Source organism: Pongo pygmaeus, chromosome 4 (genome assembly GCF_028885625.2).
Source record: "Pongo pygmaeus isolate AG05252 chromosome 4, NHGRI_mPonPyg2-v2.0_pri, whole genome shotgun sequence".
Taxonomy (NCBI): Eukaryota; Metazoa; Chordata; class Mammalia; order Primates; family Hominidae; genus Pongo; species Pongo pygmaeus.
In genome coordinates this window covers 85,875,839-85,895,707 of record NC_072377.2, presented here as the reverse complement: position 1 = coordinate 85,895,707, position 19,869 = coordinate 85,875,839, and the positions used below count along the sequence as shown (strand labels likewise).

At 36.4% G+C, this 19,869-nt stretch overlaps 1 protein-coding gene across 11 annotated transcripts in view; it reads right to left on the bottom strand.

Annotated features, from left to right (window-relative positions):
• The window catches only part of ATG10 (autophagy related 10), a 293,531-nt gene that overhangs the window by 85,152 nt on the left and 188,510 nt on the right, over nucleotides 1-19,869 (bottom strand). For all 11 annotated transcript variants that reach the window (XM_054488329.2, XM_054488323.2, XM_054488326.2 and 8 more), the window contains one exon: nucleotides 5,623-5,761. In XM_054488329.2, coding sequence (XP_054344304.1) covers nucleotides 5,623-5,761 — 139 coding nt within the window. The remainder of the gene's footprint in view (nucleotides 1-5,622; nucleotides 5,762-19,869) is intronic.

Genomic DNA, 19,869 nt, shown 5'->3' with positions numbered 1-19,869 from the left:
ACTTACCTTGTTATTTTCTCTCCCAAGCCTCTGGGTCCATCTAAAATCTCTTGCTTTTTGTATATGTGGCTAAGCAATATTCTGCTTAGAATAAACCTTTTGGCTAACTAGCTATCTCTGTAGTTTTACTTCCCATTTCCTTAGCACCTTTCCTTTAGTACATTTTCAAAACAGGGCTTGATTTTTCAATGAGATTCTATTGCTATCATACGTTCTAACCCAGCATGTGACTTCTATCCTAATTCCCCAAAATGTTTCAAACATTTACATGGCTCAACAAATAATTCTCACTAGATTTCCTCTGTTATTTCGACTTTTCAGTTTGAATATATTTGTATTAGTTAGATAATTTTTCATTATTCTTAAAAATAACTTTCACTGTTTGCTCTTCAAAATCATTTCAATCCCTAGAATCTCATTTTAATTCACCAAAATTCATGTTATGGTTCATTATCATGATCTTGGCTAGATTTACTGTCTACATAAACATATGTGTAACATAAATATAAATATAAATATATGAACTTTCTTAAAGATTCTTTACAATCAATTAAGACTCTAAATTATCTGTCAAATAATTTTCTATTTTCTGCTCACTGTAGTAATTAACTAGAGTCGTTTTTGCCCCAGTCTTAAAATACTTCTCTAATCCACTATTTTTCTTCCTATTCAACAAGCTGCCTTAACCGTAACTCTTACTGTACTTGCAATAATACATCTTTCCCTGAAAATATGTTCTTTCCAACTCATTTTCTCTAAGAGGTTATTGTTTTTAAATTATTATAAAATTAATAACAACAGCAATGAAAAAGCCAAATCCCTTTTTTTTTTTTTTTTCAAATTTCATTCTCACCTTTCAATTCCTTTTCTTTCTGTTTCACTCAGGCACAATTTCTAGGAAATCCTTCCTCTGGTCTCATTCACTGCTGCTCAAACTCTTTCACTTCTTCTTTATATCTTCCAACCCCTTCCTAACCATTATCTCTTCCATAATTTGACCTCAACATATCTTTTCAACTATTTCTTCCATAATTCATCCTAAGTTAGCCCCTACTCCAAACTGATCCTTCACTGTTCTCCAAATATGGTGGGCTCTCTCCAGCCCCCACAGCTTGGCACTCACTCTCCCCCCCTTCTACAGTGCTTTTCCTAACCTCTTCAAGAAACCCAACCTGTGGCTGTGCTCTACAAGTTGTTGGACAGAGCTATGGATATTCTACTTTTTTTCTTCGGCTTCCTCCAAACCCCATCTTTCCTGTTTTGCTGTCATTCTCCTCTATGCACTCCAAAGACGTCCTCTTGTTGCAAACCACAGACAATCCTTTTCCTGCTTGATGATTTATATGCTGCTTTAATTCCAAACTTTCCATTATTCTTTCTTTATCATGGCATTTATCTTAGTTTGGTTCATGCTGCCTTTGAGAAGGAACTATTCTTTGATTATTTCTTTTGCCCTGTTTCTCCATGAGCATCCTTCAGGCCTACAACAAGTGGACAAATCTTTCACGTGAAATATTTAGGCTACATTTTTAATTCTATACCCTTATTTCCTGGGCCAATAATAGCATGGTCTCCATAAAGGACAGCCATTCCTTTGCTGAATGGAGGAAATGATTCCTCCTCTATTCAAATGCAGCCCTGCTGATTAATTAAAGAAATATGTCAAAACAGCTCCCAAGAAGAACCCATATGTCATCCAAAGAATTAAATGTTTTGAAAATAAGAAGAACCACTTGGTCCATTTTTCAATAGAGATTGAGAACAAATGAAAAGAAAGAGATGAATCAGAATTCAAGATGAAATAAATATAGAAATCTCTAGCTAAATGTAAGAAGAAAATATTTAAGCCTAGGCCTCTGGTAAGGCAAAAGGCCATTATGTATGTGCCTAAGGGTTTTACCACCTTTGTAACATTTGCCACTAGATTTTGATCAAAGCTGAGCCCTCAAAAGGGAAAATGAGACATAAAAAGGTCAGGGAATAAGAATAGTAGGGAGTGGATAGAAGGCTTTGGCATGATACAAAAAATTCTTTAATATGGTATGCTTCAAAAACAGTGGGAAAACAAACAAACAAACAAACAAAAAAACAGCATGCACTTGAAGATGTCAATCCTTTGTGGGAGTGGATTTACTAAACTATAAGGCACTATTCCAATGTAGGCTATTTATTATTACTCAACAGACATGCAATTATGTCTCACCCTCTGCTGAGTGACAAAGGTTATTAACTGTGTCCCACCACCTCTCCCAAACCTACAATGACAAAAGTAGTTAGAGAAAAACAGAACATTGGGATGGAAGGGCTTATTTCTTCTCTTAAATCCACGTTGCCCACTTGGTAACTGAGCTCCTGTACACCAAAGTAGTAGAAATGAGAGGCAGAAGCAGAATGCTGTCTCAACTTGGCTGTCTGCCTTCAAGGATTAAATAAAAATACGTGTTTATAGAAGTGGAACAGCTGCTTGAGTTAGTTTGGATACCCACTTTCGAGTCCTCAGGATGTTCTATTTTTCTAAGTCCACTACTCCTATAGTCTCTGAAAAGTATCAGACTAAAGAGTAAAGATACATAGATGGTTTGGGTCCTAGGTCTCCTGGAGACAACAGAATTACTTCCTCTTTCAAAACCTGGCATAGCAGTTGAAGTAGGCACCATCATAATGTTTCCATTCTTGGGCTATATTTTTTAAATGACTAGAAATTCTTCATTATCGTTTCACTTAACAAATACTTGATGCTGTGCCACAGTTGAATAAGCCATATATATACATACATATATCTTATACATGTATACACACAAAGCCATAAATAAAGCTTCTCACTTTGTAGGCACTCAATATCAATTTCCTTCACTCTTGTTTTTACCTTGAAGCTCTATGTTCCAGCATATCATTTTATAGATATAAACAAATATTCCTGCTATAGTGCAAACTGTGATATAATAGAATATATGATATGATATGACATGACATGACATGGGAGTGACAAGAATAGAAGGCATGTTAACTGAGTCTTGGGCTACTAGTAATTGGCCTGGTGGAAACTGGACCATATAAAGAAAAGGAACTCAAAGTCTAAGGGATTTGCATTTCAAGAACCAGAGTAAAGATTTCTTCTGAAATCTAAACAAGTTGATACAAGAAACGGTAATGTAAATTTAAATGGAAACTATTTATTACTTGTTTTGCTTTTCCTTAAAAAAATAGGTACAGGGAGAAAATTTAGAGCAAAGCAGAGAAATTAATTTGTACTAACAATCAAATGCAAAAGAAATTATAAATATCTGTCAAAAACAAGGCTAAGTGAACTATTTTTGAAGCAACAACAACAAAAAAAAGACCCCTGGGCAAGAAATTTTACAGTCATCCTCTTTCTAGGTCGGAACTCTCTTAGAATGAGACAAAGAAAAATCCGGGCCTGGAATAAGAGGAAGACATTAGGAATCCTTTCACCACACAGACAGAGATTTCTTTAACAAACAGATGAAGGGCCAGAGTAATCAGATATCACAGGAAAAGGTAAGGAGAATAAAAAAGACTTGGGGGGGAATAAATGAAAAATTGTGACTCCAGAGTAAAGGTTGATACATTTTAAAAATATCCATGAGGTTAAGTTAGGTGGAAAGAAAAAATAAATTATTAGAATATGATAAAAGAAAGAAAGAACCATTCTTCATGTTTCTCCACCAGAAAACATTTGGTATGCTGCACAAAAATTAAATTTGATATTTTAATGTACCTGAACAAGCACTAATGAATTCTGGGCCAAAATAAAATTTTAAATTCCTAATACCCACTCTATACAACACAAAGCAGTGGTGGGGGGGGGGGGTGAATGCTTCTACATAAAAACAAATGACTTGTTTTGGTTTACCTTTATAAGGCATAAATGGAAGGCATTCTAAAAGTATACGAATAGAAGCCAAGAATGCTAATTGTGTTTTTTTAAAAGAATAGAAAATCATGAAGAAAGGATCACAGAAACTACACCAATGTCATTAAAATATAATTGGACTTGCAGGAACAATTACTGTGCTGTACTGTAAGGGGAGCTGTTGGCACATAAGAGCAAAGCACACATATGAGCTCATCAGCCGGCCTTGGCAAGACCCACTTCCAGCTAGAAGCAGTCATGTTTCAACACCTCTGATTCCCTAATGCTGACAAGCTAAACAACTTGTTTTGTCTCTGGGAGCTCTTCTCTGGTGATTAACTGCTTATGGTGAATACTAATTATATGAAAGTACAGTATTCAGGAAGTCATGTCCTATTTCCTCTACCTACAGCCTTGACTTGTCTCTGAATCTAGAAGGCAGAGCCATTGCAAACCAGAACCAAGAAAGACATTTTCCTCCCCCTGAATAAACAAATATATCTCCTACTTTTTAGTATAGCACAGCTCACTGACAACAAACTTCCTTTAACCTCTGGGCTCCAAACCAAATATAATTACCATAAAATGAGTGTTTTAAAGGCTTGTAATAATTATATGGATAAATCCACAGCAAGAGTTTGTGAATTAGTGAACTATCAGTGTCCTCCATTCCCCATGTCCCATGTTGAAAATTTACCCCAAATTGTCAGTTCTTAGGAACTGCACCTCAGATTAAAATCTCACCAGGGAGTCTATGAGAATTTCTTCTTGTGTTTTAAATCCTAAGTGCTTGTTAAACTGCCAACACTGCAAAATTAGAGACCATTAAACAATATAACAGCAAGTGATTAAATCTACCAAACACACATTCAAGCAGCTTAAGCTGCTTTTTAATTAAAAATAAAATATCACTGGCTAAATTCAGATGTCTTAGCTATCCAGAAAAAAGTCAGAAGGCTGTTGAAAATGCACAATGCTGCTGATAAGGCCAGATACAAAAGGAGAAATAGGGCAAGGGGTTGGCTGAACAGGAGGCTCATCTTGGTCCCTGGGCCTGGGTGGCAGCACATCCCAATGCTGACCCGGTTTAGGCAGTGGACTCTAAGCGGGAAGCCATGGCTGTGCTGCAGAGTGAGGAAGCCATGTGGCTGCTGATTAAATAAGCTTTATTAGCTAAGGCCTCCAAGGAGACAGGGTATTCCACCATCTTGGAAGGGGAATGAGTTGAGTAACAGCATCACAGGAAGCTAAGGCATTGGAGATGTATAGATGGCTGAAGGAAATGTTAGTGCTATTTTTAAATACAGCTTAAGCTAATTGATAAACATTTCTTAAAACAATTATTAGCTTTTGGGGAAGGAGGCACAGGGGCTTCTGAGTTAATTGGATCATCTGAGATTAAAATCAAATTTTTACTGCAAAGTTAGAAGTAAATAAACATTGTAGCTTTAAGTTGTTCCTACTTGTTTAAAGTAAAGAAAAGAAAAAGGGCCAGGGGGCTTAGTCAACTTCAGGCAAAAGGCCAAGAATCTGAAGATCAGACTTAAGGCTGAGATGATATCATTCACGCTGAAGTCTTGATACCCTTTCTGAAGCATGAGAAAATTTACTGGTAAAACCTTACCTCACCCACAGTTTTCTTATTTTTAACACTATTTTTTTTCCTCTGGAGAATAATTTTCCAAATATGCTTTTTGCTTTATATGTAAATGTTATAAATTTACTTTTAGCTTCAGACATGGTCTTACCTAAAAAGCTTGCCCTAAAGTACAGTACAGGCACTTGGTAGCTACAGGAATATAAGACATGATACTCATATTTAATCACTTCGGACGCTGCTGCAGTTTCAATCACTTCACAATCATCCAAGGGTAGCTCAAAAGCCTCCTGAAAAAAAGCAAAAACAAAACGAAAACGGGTTTCTTAATAAGAAAAGTACTAACATGGAGAGGAAAAGAAGAGATTTTCTTCTTACAAAATAACAGTTAAATAAATATAAGGCTATGAGGCAAGGAAAAGGGAGTTTCCCATATTAATGTTTAACATTTGAGTCCTGGGTAAATAGTAAAACCAGAAAACATTAGCATTAAGTAATTCCAGGTTGTTTTTGAGACACAAAGAGGCTCTGGATAAAGAAAAAGAAAGGAAAAAAAAACGAAAAGATCCATTGCCTGAAAAATCTTTACTGTACAATTTTAGCAACAAGATGATGGCTATACAAGCTACCTTCTTTCCTACCTGTGAAAGCTAAAAACATCCTAACAATTGAACAAGAGGCTGTGAAATGTCCCTAAAGATTCTATTGTACTTGCCAAAAGATGATTCATTGTGTGCTGAACAATTCCCAGTTCCATTTTGAATAAGAAAGTTATTCTGCAAGAGGTTGAATTTGTTAGGTATATTTCAAAACCTGAGATGATTCTGTTTTCTTCATTATTGTGCTATCTTTGGTATATTTCTACAATAAATCTTGATTTATAATAGAGTAGATGGCAAATATTAATGTCAACTTGCACAGAGTTTTGTAAGCAGAGATGATGATAGTCACCTCACTTCTCACCTGATCATTTTTTAGTGGTTGATTTTTGTGTGTGGGGCTTTTAAAAGAATGTATCTTACTGTTTAGAAGCAATTAATTGGACATGTTGAGTCAGAGTCTGGTTCCATCCACATTCACTTATTTATTGGGGTTGAAGAATTTCCTTTGAAATTAAATTAGTACTAGAAGGAATGAAGCAAGTTGGTTTAGCTCATTTCTACCTCTCATTAAAACAGTAACAACAATGAACAATCAGAAATAACTAAGGAAAGATTTCATACTTTATCAATATGAAATAAGGTTTCCTGTGGAGATAAGCAAAGCCCCAGACTACTTTCAAGATCTGTATCTCCTTTACAGATAATTCTGTAATTCCCTACTCACAGTCAGTTCACTGGGGAGATATTACAATGGATAAATCACAACTGGAGATGTTTACAAAATATTTTTCACTAGACTCCAGTAAACACCATCAATTAAACATAATAAAATAACCAGAAAGAAATCATGGAAATAAACATGCCAGATACAGAAAATTAATACAGTAGCAAGAAAAAGATTTTTCTATTTTGTTTTGTTTTTTAATTTTCACTAGGCATAGGTATCTGTACCTTCTATTACATCAATTCTTTCAACCGAATTCTTTCTTTTTGGTCAATAATTGGGTTGCTTAGCATTTATAATTTCCTTTCTTTCTTAATATTATAAAATAACTCTATCTTGATGGTAAAAATTACAAATACTGCTCAAGTACATAAAAGAAAAAATGAAATTCCCCTCATCTCAGCACTCCTATACCTCAGGTTTGTAACCATCGTTAACAGGCCAGAGTGTATTTTTTTTAGACTTTTTGATTTTTGGCACACAAACACATATACACACATGGACACATACACACCTCCTCCCCACCCCCGCCCCTGCTTAAATCCTGCTATATATACATATGCTCCTATTGTAGATATTTTCACTCATGGGCATCCTGCCACGTGCTGCCAAGTCACTGCTATAGATTTAGTGCATTTTAATGCCTTCTCTATATTTCACTGCATGACCACACCATAGTTGCTGTTGTGTTTTTTTTTAACATTTCCATGTTGCCAGATATTTTAGGTTGATTATAGTTTTCTGCTACTTACAAATAAGGCTGCAATGAATATCACAGCACATATACCCTTGCACACCTCTATTTTTTCTATGGTGCAGATTCCTAAGGGTGAAATCACTGTATCAAAGGGTATGAGCATTTTAAATTTCAAGAGATGCTGAATCTCAGAAATTCCATCCTCAGAAAAAGGCTGTATCAATTTATATTCCCAGCAAAAATGTCTGAGCATGCTCTTTTCCTATATCCAATAAATACTGAATATTGTTTTTAATTTTTGCCTGTTGATGAATTTTTAAGTATCAATTTCTTATTGTTTTAATTTCTAGTTTCTTGGTTACTTACTAGTGAAGGTGAGCAACTATTCATATGTTTATTGGTAATTTGTATTCTCCCATGATTTGCTTGTTTTTATTCTTTACCTATTTTCTGATTATTTGCATTTTTCTTATTGAATTATATAAACTTTGTATATCAGAAATAATAACTTACTATTAGAGATAAATATATATGTCTGCACCATAGAAAAATAGGTGTGCAAGGACATGTGTGAAATATATACATATATACACACATATATAAAAAACACTTTATTTTCTTTCAACTGTTTGTTGTACTTTTTTATCACAAAGGGTTTTTTTTTTACTTTTATGTAGTCAAATCTGTACATTTTCTATTTATAGCTTCTGAGTTACATGTCTTCATCAGAAGGCTTCCTGCTGTACTCCACCTCAGTCTTACAAATTATAAAGATGTTAAATTCCTTTACTATATACACACGTTTTAAAATTAAAATTTAGATCATTAATCCAACTGATTTTTGTTTTGTATATAGTGTGAGGTAAGAAATTTTCCTAGATGATTTCAATAGTTCATCTTTTTTCCATTGATTTTAAATGTCACCATACCTCTGTGTGTGTGTGTGTGTGTGTGTGTGTTTGTGTGTGTGTGTGTTTATTCTCTATTCTTCTCTATTGAGCTATTTCTCTTCTTAGGCCATCACTGCAATTCTTAAGTGCATACTGAATCGAAGGATTTGGGTCATTAATTTCTATAGAAAAGTGCAGAAATAGACTGCCTGAGACTCAGTGCTGCTAGTAAAGATACAATTTTTAGAAAAAACATCCTTCACCCAAACTCGAATTAAGCACTCAGGAATGTGCTGGGGTTGACACCAGGTATGTGAAACAGGTGATCAATTAGGCATAGATCCATATTCTCTGGAACAGGTAGGAGGCTCAAGAAATAAGAGGGAGGGGACAGAACAAGCTTCTTGAAAATCCTGTTAGAAGTCTCACTCCAGTCACTGTTCTCACAGGCAGCTGAGTGCCTTTGTGGGTTGTGAAGGCCAGGGGTATTTGTCCTCTAATTAGGACTGCTACTATGTCACCCAGTGTTGCTCTGGGCAGTCGTCTACGTGCAGTGACATTTTTGCATGCTTTACTCATATTAGATGAATTTGAAGCCTTGGTTTGTGTCTGCTAGGATCTTTCCATCATTTGTGGTCACCTTTATGATGCCCATGAAAATATCATTCCTTGAAGTCATGCAATTTGCAAATCTCAGACTTCTACACATATTCTGCTTCTCTTTCCAGTTAAAAGTGCCAGATGGTTTTAGAACTTCAAGACTAAGGTTCTTGTCTTACTCATTTTTGTATTCCTGGAGATTCTAGTACAGAGCTGAGAACCCTAGTAAGCAACATTTTCTATTTCGGTCTGAAGATCTGTTTCCTCCTATGTAAGTATGTTATAACAAACTTCATAGGTAATTTACCAGCAATCTCACACCACCCTAACGACTAAAAAGAAGTAAATGGAGGAGTAAAGATGCAAAATATCACCAAAGAGGATATACCAATGGCAAATAAGCACATAAAGAAGATATTCAATATCCTTAGTCATCAGGGAAATATAAATTAAAACTATAATGAGATATCACTGAACATCTGTCAGAATGGCTAAAATAAACAAAATAGTGGACACCACCAAATGTTGGTGAAGATACAGAGAAACTAGATCATACATTGCTGGCTGGAATATAAAAGTGTATAGCCTCTATGGAAAACCATACAACAGTTTCTCATAGAAGTAAACATATAATTACCACACAACCTACCAACTGCACCGGAGGATTTATCCCAGAGCACTGAAAAACCTGTGCATGAATGTTCATAGCAGCTTTATTCAGAATAGCCAAAAAATTGAAACAATGAGGTGTCCTTCAACAGGTCATGGTTAAACAGACTGTGGTACATCCATGCCATACTATTTAGGAATAAAAACGAACAAACAATTGATATACACAACAACCTGGATGAATCTCCAGGGAATTATGCTAAGTGATAAGTCAATCTCCAAAAGTTATATACTGTATGATTCCACTTATATAACATTTTTGAAGTGACAACACTTTTGAAGTGAAAAACAGCAGATTAGTGTTGGGGGACTGGAGGGCAGAGAGCTAGTTATAAAATGGCAACATGAGATATCTTTGTGGTGATGGAACTATTCTGTATCTTGACCATGGTGGTGGATATGTGAGCCTACACATGTGATAAAACTGTACAGAACCAAATACACACACACAGACACACACAACGAGTACAAGTAAAACTGGGGAAATCTGAATAAGGTCAGTGGATTACATCAATGTGAACATCCTGGTTCTGATATTATACTATAGTTTTAGAAGAAGTTACTACTGGGGGATATTGGGTAAAGGGTAGATGGGATTGTTATTTCTTATTACTAAATGTGAACCTATAGTTATCTCAAAAAATTTCAATTAAAAAATTGAAAGCACAGAAACAGTGAAGCAATTTCAGGCTTGTTAAAAACTAAATAAAATTTTTAAGACCTCAAGGTGCTAATAATACAGATGACAGAGGGATCACGTTAATAAAGAGAGTCTAACATCTGGGATTTGTTTGAAAATAATACAGGAGAGGGGTAAGTGGATGGAAGTATAGAAGGAGCATGACTGGCATGGAGTGGTGATTGCTGAGATTGTTAGATGGGTCCCTGGATGTTCATTATACTGTTCTATCTACTTTAAGGAGTATTTTAAAGTATTTAAAATAAAAAATTAAGATAAAAAAGTTTCTGATACCATGTTACAGAACACAGAATGAAGAGAATTCTAATAGTGAAAGAAACCTGAATCATTCCACCTAGTCCAACATGCTCATCTTGCAGATACAAACAACAATACACTTCTTGTTGGTGCCTTACCCAATGCCACCTAGCTCCCACTTATCCAGAGTTTCACTTTCTACAGTTTCCAATTACCCATGAGATCAACCATGGTCTGAAAATATTAAGTGAAAAATTCCAGAAATAAAAAATTAATAAATTTTAAATTGTGCGCCATTCAGAGTAGTGTGATGAAATCTCCTGCCATCCCACCTTCCTGGGACATGAATCATCCTTTGTCCAGAGTATCCATGCTGTAGACACTACCAGCTCATTAGTCACTTAGTAGCAATCTGGGTTTTCAGATCTACTGTTGTGGTATCACAGTGCTTATGTTCAAGTAACACCTATTTTACGTAATAATGGCCCCAAGGCACAAGGGTAGTGATACTGGCAATTTGCATATGCCAAAAAGAAACTGTTAATCTCTTACTGTGCTCATTATAAATTAGACTTTGTCTTTCTTGTAAATTTGTTGGAGTTCATTGTAGATTCTGGATATTAGCCCTTTGTCAGATGAGTAGGTTTCGAAAATTTTCTCCCATTTTGTAGGTTGCCTGTTCACTCTGATGGTAGTTTCCTTTGCTGTGCAGAAGCTCTTTAGTTTACTTAGATCCCATTTGTCAATTTTGGCTTTTGTTGCCATTGCTTTTGGTGTTTTAGACATGAAGTCCTTGCCCATGCCTATGTCCTGAATGGTAATGCCTAGGTTTTCTTCTAGGGTTTTTATGGTTTTAGGTCTAACATTTAAGTCTTTAATCCATCTTGAATTGATTTTTGTATAAGGTGTAAGGAAGGGATCCAGTTTCAGCTTTCTACATATGGCTAGCCAGTTTTCCCAGCACCATTTATTAAATAGGGAATCCTTTCCCCATTTCTTGTTTTTCTCAGGTTTGTCAAAGATCAGATACTTGTAGATATGTGGCATTATTTCTGACGGCTCTGTTCTGTTCCATTGATCTATATCTCTGTTTTGGTACCAGTACCATGCTGTTTTGGTTACTGTAGCCTTGTAGTATAGTTTGAAGTCAGGTAGCGTGATGCCTCCAGCTTTGTTCTTTTGGCTTAGGATTGACTTGGCGATGCGGGCTCTTTTTTGGTTCCATATGAACTTTAAAGTAGTTTTTTCCAATTCTGTGAAGAAAGTCATTGGTAGCTTGATGGGGATGGCATTGAATCTGTAAATTACCTTGGGAAGGATGGCCATTTTCATGATATTGATTCTTCCTACCCATGAGCATGGAATGTTCTTCCATTTGTTTCTATCCTCTTTTATTTCCTTGAGCAGTGTGGTTTGTAGTTCTCCTTGAAGAGGTCTTTCACATCCCTTGTAAGTTGGATTCCTAGGTATTTAAAGTGGGCGAAGGACATGAACAGACACTTCTCAAAAGAAGACATTTATGCAGCCAAAAAACACATGAAAAAATGCTCACCATCACTGGCCAGCAGAGAAATGCAAATCAAAACCACAATGAGATACCATCTCACACCAGTTAGAATGGCAATCATTAAAAAGTCAGGAAACAACAGGTGCTGGAGAGGATGTGGAGAAATAGGAACACTTTTACACTGTTGGTGGGACTGTAAACTAGTTCAACCCTTGTGGAAGTCAGTGTGGCGATTCCTCAGGGATCTAGACCTAGAAATTCCATTCGACCCAGCCATCCCATTACTGGGTATATACCCAAAGGACTATAAATCATGCTGCTATAAAGACACATGCACACGTATGTTTATTGCCGCATTATTCACAATAGCAAAGACTTGGAACCAACCCAAATGTCCAACAATGATAGACTGGATTAAGAAAATGTGGCACATATACACCAAGGAATACTATGCAGCCATAAAAAATGATGAGTTCATGTCCTTTGTAGGGACATGGATGAAATTGGAAATCATCATTCTCAGTAAACTATCGCAAGAACAAAAAACCAAACACCGCATATTCTCACTCATAGGTGGGAATTGAACAATGAGATCACATGGACACAGGAAGGGGAACATCACACTTCGGGGACTGTTGTGGGGTGGGGGGAGGGGGGAGGGATAGCATTGGGAGATATACCTAATGCTAGATGACGAGTTGGTGGGTGCAGCACACCAGCATGGCACATGTATACATATGTAACTTACCTGCACATTGCGCACATGTACCATAAAACCTAAAGTATAATAATAATAATAATAATAATAAAAGAAAAAAAAATAAATTAGACTTTGTCACAGCTATGTATAGGAAAAAACATAGTATATATAGGGCTTAGTATTATCTATGGTTTCAGGCATCCACTGAAATATCTCCCACACCAATAAGGGGGGACTACTATAGTTAGGGGTACAGGAAGGCCTACAACCCTTATCTACTGACACTGAAACCACTGCTCTTTGTACTGTAGTATAACTGTTAGTATGCTTCATTTGGACTGATGTTCTGAAAATCATAATCATAACACTTTGAGTTAGTTTGTTAATATTTTTATTATTTTTCTTCTATTATGTGACTTTTAAAGGATTTGGGTATACAGTGAGCCCTAGTTATACACAGGGGATTGGCTCCAGAACCCCCCACCCCGAGGATACCAAAATTCACAGACATTCAAGTTCCTTACATAAAATGGCATAGTATTTGCATATAATCTACACATATCCTCCCATACTTTAAATCATCTCTATATTAATTATCATACCTAATACAATGTAAATGCTATGTAAACAGCTGTACCTTATTGCTCAGAGAATAATGGCAGGAAAAAAGGTCTATACATGCTCGGTTCAGATGCAACCACTATAGCCCTAACTACAGTTTTGATCCTGGTTGTCTAAATCCACGGATACGGAACCCACAGATACGGGGGGTGGGGGGGGCAGCTGTATTTCATTTGATATTAAGAGTAATTGAAAAAAGAAGTCACAATATATTGATTTTTCCCAAAATGTTGCTATTTTATGAAGATATGTGTATTTAGAAAATTACATTCATTCAAGAGCTAAAAGATTAAATGGTTCACATTAATTATAGAAACCTTGATTTTATTGAATTCAATTAACAATAAGTTGACAGTGATCTCTCATTTAGAAAATCTGATACGAATTAAGCTTTACAACTAAATCCCATTAAATAGGGATCATGCTGAAGACACTTCACAGATATTTTACTGAAAGCAAACACAAATAGTGTATTGGGCCTTGGAAATGAGATCCATATCTCTATTTAGCCTACAGGGAAGGAAGAAAAACTTTTCTTCTATCACTAATAATCTGTATTACTATTACTGAGCAAACATAAGTAATGAGCTTTATTCATAACATCCCTTGAGGAAAAGATAGTTGATTTGTTTGTTTTCTACCAGTCAGGTCTTTAGTTCAAACCTAAAAGCACTGGTTCAAAGACAGTCCTTAGCTCTATTCAAGACTGGACACAGAAACCATCTCATCACAATGGAAAGATGCGATGTAATAAACTCTTCATTTGCTGATTTTCCTGAGCCAACGGCCATTTAATATTTTCAGAAGTGATAACAACTGATGAAGCCTTCTGATAAACCATTGAAAAATCAATTCCTCAAGAAATAAAGAATTTTAATTATTAAAACGTTTAAAGTGAATTATAAAAATAATCTGTGGGACTTTAAGTAATCAGCTCTTGTTTTGTTTGTTTCAAGGCTCATTATCATACAGTGGAGTGGTCTTTTCACTATCTTAATTCCCAGAATGACTTTTTCCACAATCCCTGTGGCTTCTGAGTAAGTGACTGTCACAAGAACCTTTGCAAGCAACGTATTTTTTTTAGCAACTGTAAATGTTGTATGTGGTACATATCAGCGGGTTCAACATATGTCTAACAGCATCCAAGGCAACACTGAAACAAAAAAGGGTGGTTACAGATGATCCCAAGGATAATATCTTAGTGAGGCTCTCCCCTTCCCAGTAATATTATCACTACTACTACTGATTTTTTTTAAAAGGGGGTAAAAAGGTGCCATTCTTTACTCTCCCTGCTACATCAACCAAAGTGAATTAGCAGCAGCATGGCCAACGTGGGTTCCCACTGAGAGAAAGAATCTGTTTCCTGTGCAGGATTAAATCTTCTTCTCCAGGCTGGCATGCTCAAGGGCAAGGCAGGAGGGAGGGGATGCAGAAACCCGCCAGAGCACATCTGGCAGTTCTCTGGATGTTTGCAGCTGGCTCCACTGTGCTTCCTAGACCCTGTTTCTTTTAAGACTGCATAGGAAACAGCAAGACAGCTAGTGCCTGGAGCTGGGAAGCTAGCAAACACACCAAGTAAAAGGTGGAACTGTGGAAGAGGCTATCTCTTAGAGTCCACGCTACAAAACAAAGGTTCTTTGGCAGGAGGAAATAGTAATAATGCTTAATCGCACTTATCACTTATTTCTATACATCTAGAAGTAAAATAATTAGCAGAATAGTGGATTTGAAAATCAGAAATTCTTTATGTAAAACATGACAAACCAGAGGAAGAGGGGAAAATTTTGACCTCTTGAAAAATTCTCAAGCTTCAGAAGTCGATCAAGTGTGTTTCTCTTCAGAGTTACCCTTTACATGTGACATAAGAAAGGCCAGCACCAACTCTAACAGTTTACAGTTTTTCTAAGCCTATTGATGTACATCATGTAATTTGTTCCTCTGCTCTAGGAGGAAGGTCCAAGGTCTCCAGCGAGTAAGAAACTGAGCCAGGGCACAAAACTAAGCCTTCAGGCTCCAAGTCCAGGGTTCTTTCCAGCCTGCAAAGACCATCAGATTCTTGGGGATGGGAAATGTTAAACAGATGTATTCCTGGCCTCCACCCCCAAAATTCTAATCCAGGAGTTCTGGGATGGGTTTTAAGAATCCACTTTATAAGCAGTGTTCCTGGTGATGCTATGCAGGTCTTGCCTCGCATACACATGGAAGGTCTACTTTGTGATTCTTTACTTTTGTAGTCTATGGAATTATAAAGTCAGGAAACTCATTCACCAGGACCCAGAATTATGCCATAAACTGGTTTGCCTTCACTAGCTGCTCATCTATGTTTTGAGGACCACCATTACTTCATTTGGTCTCCTCTCGGAAGGAGCCTAAATGCACTTCCATTAACCTAAGACCTCAATCACCCCCCACTCCCAGTTTATTGCCCCATTCCTTCATCTTCTCCTATATAAAAATTTCCTTCATTTTGTCCTTTTCCTTCTAACTGGTTAGTTAATTCTTGCTAAACTATTAATGGCCATTAGTGGCTTAATATGTTACTCCTTTATCAATTATTATATTCAACAGTAGATTTGTGGCTCAACAGTAGATTTGTGGCTGATAACCCTAATCAAAAGGAATCTTTAATAGTGGAATTTGGAGTGCCAAAAAGGAACAAATTTTGCACCACACATGTAACCACCAATCTGTGAAACTTGCCTTATAAGGTATTCTATGTTTTAACTCCAGAGCCAGAAAATTCTTCCTTGTTACCTTGCTAGAAAATAAATCAGTTTCCACTAGATTCATCCTTGCAGAAGATTAAGAACAAAGAGTCATTATTTTTATATAATATGAATAAATTTATTTGTTCCCCATATTGAATAAGCCCAGTTCTTCTAATTTTTCTTATATCTCTAGTTCCACAGATCTGCAAACATTTTTCTAAAGGGCCAAGTAGTAAATATTTTAGGCTTCTGTGTGGGCCATAGGTCTCTGCAGCTGTAGCCTGAAAGTAGCCACTGGCAACATGTAAACAAAGGTACATGGCTGTACTCCAGTGACATTTTATTTACAAAAACAAGCTGTAGTCCATAGACCTTAGTTTGCCTACCCCTGAAAATCCTAATTTTAAGGCCTTCTTTAATTTCATTTTATTATATTTTTATAAGCACTAAACAGAATTTTATTAAAGGACTTGTATCTCCATTTGGTGAACTCTTTCCCCTTTCCATTTTTTTCCTGTCTTAGGATGTTACATTACATTTCCAAGGGTCTAAGAAATTCTGAGCCTTAAAAGGACAATGATAATTAAATCCAATGGGCTGAAGTTTGGCTAAAGTCATTTTCTAAAGTAAGAGATAGCACTACCCTAATTTAAACAAGTGAGATTTTTAAATGTCTTGATGAATAAACTGCAAGTTCCTTCAGCACATGAATAAACTTCTACACTCAAATTCAGAACTGAGTAAATTTCTCTGCCAAAGAGTGAAAATGATAAAGTCTTCATAAACAGACCAAGAGGCAAGCATTGTAGGAATGTTAGAGGACTGTGAATCCTAAAGCACCGGCCCTCTCACACGTGCACAAGAAACAGCATGTCTAGGAATCAGCCAGGAACTGTTTGAGTAAGCCATTAGTTCCTTTCCTTGCTCAAAACTGTCTCTGGATTATACAGATATGAATAAGGAGTTATTTGTTTCTTTGCTTGGTTTTTACCAGGAGAATTCCTTTAAGATTTCCACAAGTATCTATGACGTGCCAGGCACTATGCTTGTGCTGGGACAAAGACGTAGTTGTTGTTTTTAAATAATACTATAATATTTCAGCAGTAATGAGAACAACATGAAGCTCTCAGCTTTCTACTGGGATTCAAGGAGACACTCAAAATCTCAGATAAAAACACCTAGATTTCAGAGAAGCATAATATAGGCAAAAATAAAAAAGCACAGAATTTGGAGCTAGATGTGGGTTCAATCCCTGGCTCTGCCACTCATGGAATGGGCAGGTCATTTGACCCCTCTATGCCTCAGTTTCTTCACTTGTTAAATAAAGGCATCTTTCCCTTGTGATTAAATGAGATAATGTATAAAATGTGTATATCTGGCACATAGTAGGTATACTAATTAATCATACATTCATTCAAAAAATGTTATAGGATACACTAAATGTTCTAGATCAAAGGTGTCCAAACATTTTCTTAAAGAGCCAGATAGTAAATATTTTAGGCTTTGGACATCATAAGTCTCTGTCAAAACCACTCAACTTTGCCATTGCAGCATGAAAACAGCCTAGATAATATGTAAATTAATGAGTGTGGCTTTGTTCCAATAGTGCATCATTAATGAACACTAAAATTTAAATTTCATTTCATTTTAATGTCATAGAATATTATTCTTTTTAAATTCTTTTTTTAACCATATAAAAATATAAAAACCATTCTTAGCTTGTGAGCTGTACAGAAATACACAGCAGGCTAAGTGCTGTGGCTCATGCCTGCAATCCCAGCGCTTTGGGAGGCTGAGGCAGGAGGATTGCTTGAGCCCAGGAGTTCAAGGTTGCACACTGCACTCCAGCCTGGGTAACAGAGTGAGACCCTGTCCCTAAAGAGAAAAAAAAAAAAAAAATAGGCAGCAGGACATAGTTGCCATCCTCTGTTCTAGACACTGTCCTGGGGCCTGGGAATAGAAGAGATAACAATAATAGATATTATGTCCTAATACAAGGAAATACATTAAACAATAATCACACAAAGAGCTATAAAATTATAATTCCAACAAATACTATTAGAGAAAATGCACAGAGTCCCCAAGTACATAAAATTTTACCTCCAAATCTATGAATTTGGTTTGTGAGATTTTAATTTTTCTTTTTCAGCTTCATTCAAGTGTAAACCAGTTTTATGTAGCACTGATCATTTTAGTATCCTAATCACCCTTAACCAAGGCTTATTTTAGTTCAATGATCACAACACCCACCCAGATAGATTTTTAGGAACTGTTTTTGTCCAAGTTTACCAGATTGCCTAATCACCTAGAATCTGTCACCCCTGTCACCTCTGATTATCCAAGCTTCTTCCTGACAAACTCTTGCTGCAGCCCACTAAAAAGTGTCTGCTATACTTTCTGTTGCCCCTAGCAATAGTTTCTGCTTGAGAATGCCCCACGAGTTTTTTTCTCAGCTTTACAAATAACTCACTTATACATGTGTGCCCACTTGCATATGCATGGACAGCACACATATACATTCAACTAACGTTCACTGAGCATCTACTATGAGCTAGGCACGGTGCCAGCACTAGAGATTTGTTGGCAAACAGATATGGTGTTTGCTCTCAAGGAACTTATAACTAGAGAGAGCGTGGGAGAAAAAAACATTGCATAAACAATTATTTGAATATAATGTTGTAAGTGCTATAAGAATGTAAGAATACATCTTGAGGCCTTATCCAGTTGGCAGACTTGGAAAGGCTTCTATTACAGCACACATATCCCTTTGAATGTGAGTGAAGGCAGGGATTTTGCCTGTCTTATTGACTTACATATTCCAAGCATCCTAAACTGTACCTGGCAAATAGTAGACATTCAATCAATATTTGTTAAGTGAAATAAATAAGTGGAATGAGTATAAATTGTCTGTTGCCATTTTCATCCTATAAATCAGAGATCTCTAAACTTTTTTTATCATGACACTAGGAGTCAAAAAAGTTAAGCACTCAACCCTAATATGTGTATATTTACCTCTTGATCAATTATGAATATGTATTTCTATATGATATACTTTGTATATTATAAAATACACTAAAATATAAAAATTTTAAGGGTAAGACAAAGGTGAAGGAAAAATATTTCAAGGTCATTCTTTTAGTTGGGTGATGATCTGGGTACTAATAAAAGTAGCCCTCCTACCCAGCTCTTTGCTCAGGTACCAAAGGGCCTTGGCTGGCCCTCTACCCTCAGCCTTCATTGAGCTTCTTGCCTATTTGGCTCTTAGATTTCTGGGCCAGTGGTTGTGGCTGAATAAAGTTGCAGAAATGTTGATTTTAAGGTGCCTGTTGAAAAGTTAGCACCTCAAAATGTGACAGATGTAAACAGCAGGCAAATGAGCACACTGTTACCTGGTTTTCCCAGGACTCCAGGCTTCAGAGTCAGTGCTGCTGAGCAGCCAGCCAGTCCTGCTCACAGTCCTGGATGATCAGACACCCAAAACCAAATGTTTAGATTCCATATGCTCAGTAGTCCTGGGGCAGCAGCCTTAATTCAAAGTAGACTCTAAAGAGCCAGAGGTAATTTCCTTTCTCTTCATAAAGAACCCTGTCCTAATCTGCACAAAGTCAAAGAGCCCTGGGTTCCAAATATGTAAATCTATTCAGAAAATAAAATGCTACAGAAAACTAAACTTATTTTATTTAGTAATGGTGCAGACATTTTCTTGCCAGTAGTATTTTGATGAGAGCAATTTGATTGAATAT